Genomic DNA, 3,915 nt, shown 5'->3' on the forward strand with positions numbered 1-3,915 from the left:
AAAAAGTGATTTATTTGAACAAAAAAAAAAACACATTATTAAATCTTTTATTAATTTGCTATTATTGTTATTTTGCACATTTTAATTTACTTTTTAATTTTTCTATCTTGGGATTGAGAAATGGAGTGTTGATTAACATGGAAAAACCTTATTCAATTTTCCTTTTTATTCAGTTTGATTTTGATAAGTATTATGTTTCTTTTTTAAATTTTTCATACTCAACTAAACCAATGCTCACTCATTGCTATTTTTCAGAAGTTTGTGGGAGATTCCACATTACAATACACAAAATTATGTATATAATTCTTATTATTTTAAATAACTGAAATATAAAATTTTAGATTAATTTATTTATGGTATTATTATTATTAATTTTTACTTGCTGATTATATGTCCACAAATTTTGCACATATATGTGTGTTTTCCTTCATAAATTACTAGAAATGCATGAAATTTCGTCAAATATATTTAATAATTTTCATGTGATTTCTTTAAAAAAATAGATTAATTTCACTCATTATTATTTAATTTTAACAATTACAATAATAATAATTTCAATTTAATAAATAAAATTATTTTAATTTGTAATCATGTGTTTTCCGCAAAACTTTTTTTCTCTCTCTCTCTGAACGTAAAACTTCTGATGTGAGCTCTCATCCTTAAGACTCACCCCTACCATTTTCTCTCCACCCACTGCAATATGATCCCTTGCATCGGAGCCCAAGAAAAAGAGCGGCGCCAGAGATTGTGTCTGAATTTGAACAAAATCTCCAAGACGACGGCCTTTTTGAATTTAAAAATTAAGTTCATTGCCAACGTCGTAATATTTTTGTTCAATCAATTTCTTCAATGGTCTGTGAATCATATTATCGACGAGCTCATTCTTGATACTGTCACCTCCGAAGCCTGGTCAAATCAACCACAATTCTTCGACCCATGAATAGTTCATTGCGGTTGGTTGAATAATGGTACTGAGTTTCAACACTTGGATGATTGGGTTTGCAAAGTTCAGGCATTTTGTGAGGTATATCGTTTGTGCCACTTCTTTAATTGGTAAAGGCAATTTGGATAGAGCCCATGAAGTGAAACAAAATATGATGAGGGACTTTGTTGATATTGGGAGGTTAGAGGAGGCTGTTAGTACGGTTATCGAGATACAGAACCGTGGTAAATTGGGTTTGGTTGATTAGGCGAGGAACATACTCGACGAAAATGCGCAATGGAGTGCCCAAATGAGTTTGGTTGATTTTGGTAGAGAATGCAGAGAGAGGTAGAGAGATTGAAAGAGAGAAATGGAGACACACGCCAATAGTTTTAACAAGATATTGTGATTACCGCTTATAATAGTTTTATTATTTATCAAATTAAAGTACAAGAGATTTAAATATATAAATTCAGATTAATTCAATTGGTAAGGTCAAAACAGCCTCTATTGAACATAAATGGGCAGTACGATAAAACTTTCGAAAAACTAAGGCCAATTTCTTGCTCAAATTCTTAAGATGGTATCAGAGAAAAAAAAGTTAACTACATTCAGCCAGTTTCTTGCTCAAATTCTTCGCCTTCAGATTCCTCTGCATTATCAGCATCATCATCGTCAGCATCATTATCATAGTCTTCTTTATCATTATCAACAGTAGTTTTCCCAATCACCGGGAGGTTGCTGTTTGTCTTTCTGATTTCATTGCACTGCACGCATTAATCAAATTAATAAAGACACATTAAGTCATCAAAAAGGGAAAAAGAATCGAAAAAAATCAGTGCCCCAAATGCAGACTGCAATTCGAAACATCTTATACATGTCACACGCTCAAACATACATGTCCATAATACAATACATTAGGAAGCATCAAGGGGTTTTTTTTTTTTTTTTTTTTTTGTGGGGTTACACAAAATTTGAAGCTACCCTATATCAAAGATTTAAAAACCAGATTCACTCAGTTGTACAAACTACAAATAAATTGTTACTTCAAAGATTATATTCATGAAAAAATGAAAGTGAGAGAAAGACTTCTACTCATATTATGTTATAGTCTTCAATAGTTCGTGGTTTCGTCGAGAAATCAAGGGACCTAAGAAAGATAAAATTAACTTCAATTGGGAATAAAACACAATGCGATATCAGATGAATCCCATATCATTTTTGCTTGTACAATACAACAGAATGGCCCAAATATTTGACTGGAACACAAAAGCACCGAGATGTCTTTTCCTTGAGTACCAAAGCTTAATAGCAGTCCTATCTCAATTTTGACACCGCTCACAATAAGACCTCAAATGGAAACCTTCAACTTCCACATGGAACCAAGATTCTCCAGTTAAACAATTGCATTACATCTCAGAACATCTAAATCCATTCTAGTACAAACCCTTAAAACACAAGCTCTTTTTCCAGTTTCCATTATGCCAGAGAATTAAATTTAAGTCCTAAACTGCATTTTAAATAATGAGTTGAATACCTACCCATCCACTCTTTCTAGCTTGTTCCATTTCTATAAAAATCAGTTTCTTATTGTCTTTCCTGATCAGCAAACTAAATTAAACTATAAGGAGGAAGCAACCTTGCATATGAGAGTTACAGCACAGCAGCTGCTAAAAAGAAAAGGAAAATATTAAGGGAGGAGGGGAGGTTAAAATATCAGCAAAATCTTGAAAATATTAAGAAGAAAAAGAAGGGAGAAATAGCGAGCCTTGATAAAAAGAAAAATAAAATCTTGAAATATGCATAATTATACAATCCGAAGCTAACCAAAGCAGCAATGAAAATTTTGATCCTTTCTTAAAACTTCGTAGATATTCTCAATTCTCAATTCACGGTTGCAATGAAAATCCAGAAACGCTAACAAGACGCTATTCTCAATTCTCAACCTAAGTAGTTTGAAAGGACTTCACGGTTGAAATGCTTCTCCCAGAAATCAGAAATGTGTACGAGTGTCCAGTCCCAAGACAAGTTAGGAATATTAAAATAGAAAAAAAGAAAAAAAAGGCTCTGTCGACTCAACATGGAAGCCCAAGTTTGCACATAAAAACTAAACCCATTCCTAAATATACCTGTAAGTTAGATTAACTTCTAACAAACAACTGGATTGCAGGCCCAATCCAACAAAAAAAAAAAAAAAAGGAGAGAGAGAGAGAGAGAAAAGAAATCGTAAAGCACAGCGTCAAAAGATTATCACGAAAAGTTTAAAAACAATTTGAAAATTGTGATGAAATGCAAATAATATGGCAGATCAATAATAAGAAAAATGAAATCAAGGAATCTGGGTATATTTATTCAGATAATAGTATAAAAATTAAAAGTGAAGCGATAATTAATACTTTCTCATCGAAATCGGACTCCTCCATGGCGAGGAGGAGCTCTTCGCTGTGGGGTTGAGGCCATTGTGAAGGTAGCAGACAAGACGGCGGAATTGTCCTCGTAGACCAAGGGTACTGCGTCATGAACGCCGGAAACTGTAACATTTTGATTTTCCTCTTTTCGCTTTCGCTCTCACTTTGCTGGTGGCCTTCGGTGCTTTTTCACCCGATGCTAAATATATATCTCCATTTTTATGTTAAAAAAATGATTAAAATATTTTTATAATACCTTTGAAATGTAAAAAAAATAAATAAATGTAATAACAAAATTAAAAAAAAATTAATACTTTATTAATTTTTAAAATAATAATTTAATAAAAAAATTTAAAATAGTAAAAAAGTGTGCTTGTTTTTGAAAGGGAAAAATATAAAAAAAATTTCTGCACTTTCAGATTTTTTCTTTAATTTTATCTTATGCTTTTAAAATTATCAATTAAATTTTATATTTTCAAAATTTTTTCAATTTTATCTTTATATAGATTATTATGTAAAATATATAAATTTAAATAGATTTGAGTATTTAGATACCAATTGAATTTAGATGCTAATTTTTTAAAA

General features: G+C 31.2%; 1 protein-coding gene across 1 annotated transcript; it reads right to left on the reverse strand.

The window, feature by feature from the left end:
- Positions 1–1,379: 1,379 nt before the first annotated feature.
- On the reverse strand, positions 1,380–3,547 carry LOC110661147 (uncharacterized). The gene is made up of 2 exons (XM_021819736.2): positions 3,319–3,547; positions 1,380–1,689 (listed from the first exon to the last, which is right to left on the reverse strand). The coding sequence occupies exons 1-2, from the start codon at positions 3,460–3,462 to the stop codon at positions 1,534–1,536; spliced, it is 300 nt and encodes a 99-aa protein (XP_021675428.1). The 5' UTR covers positions 3,463–3,547; the 3' UTR covers positions 1,380–1,533.
- Between the last annotated feature and the right edge of the window lie 368 nt (positions 3,548–3,915).

Source organism: Hevea brasiliensis, chromosome 13 (assembly GCF_030052815.1).
Source record: "Hevea brasiliensis isolate MT/VB/25A 57/8 chromosome 13, ASM3005281v1, whole genome shotgun sequence".
Classification (NCBI taxonomy): Eukaryota; Viridiplantae; Streptophyta; class Magnoliopsida; order Malpighiales; family Euphorbiaceae; genus Hevea; species Hevea brasiliensis.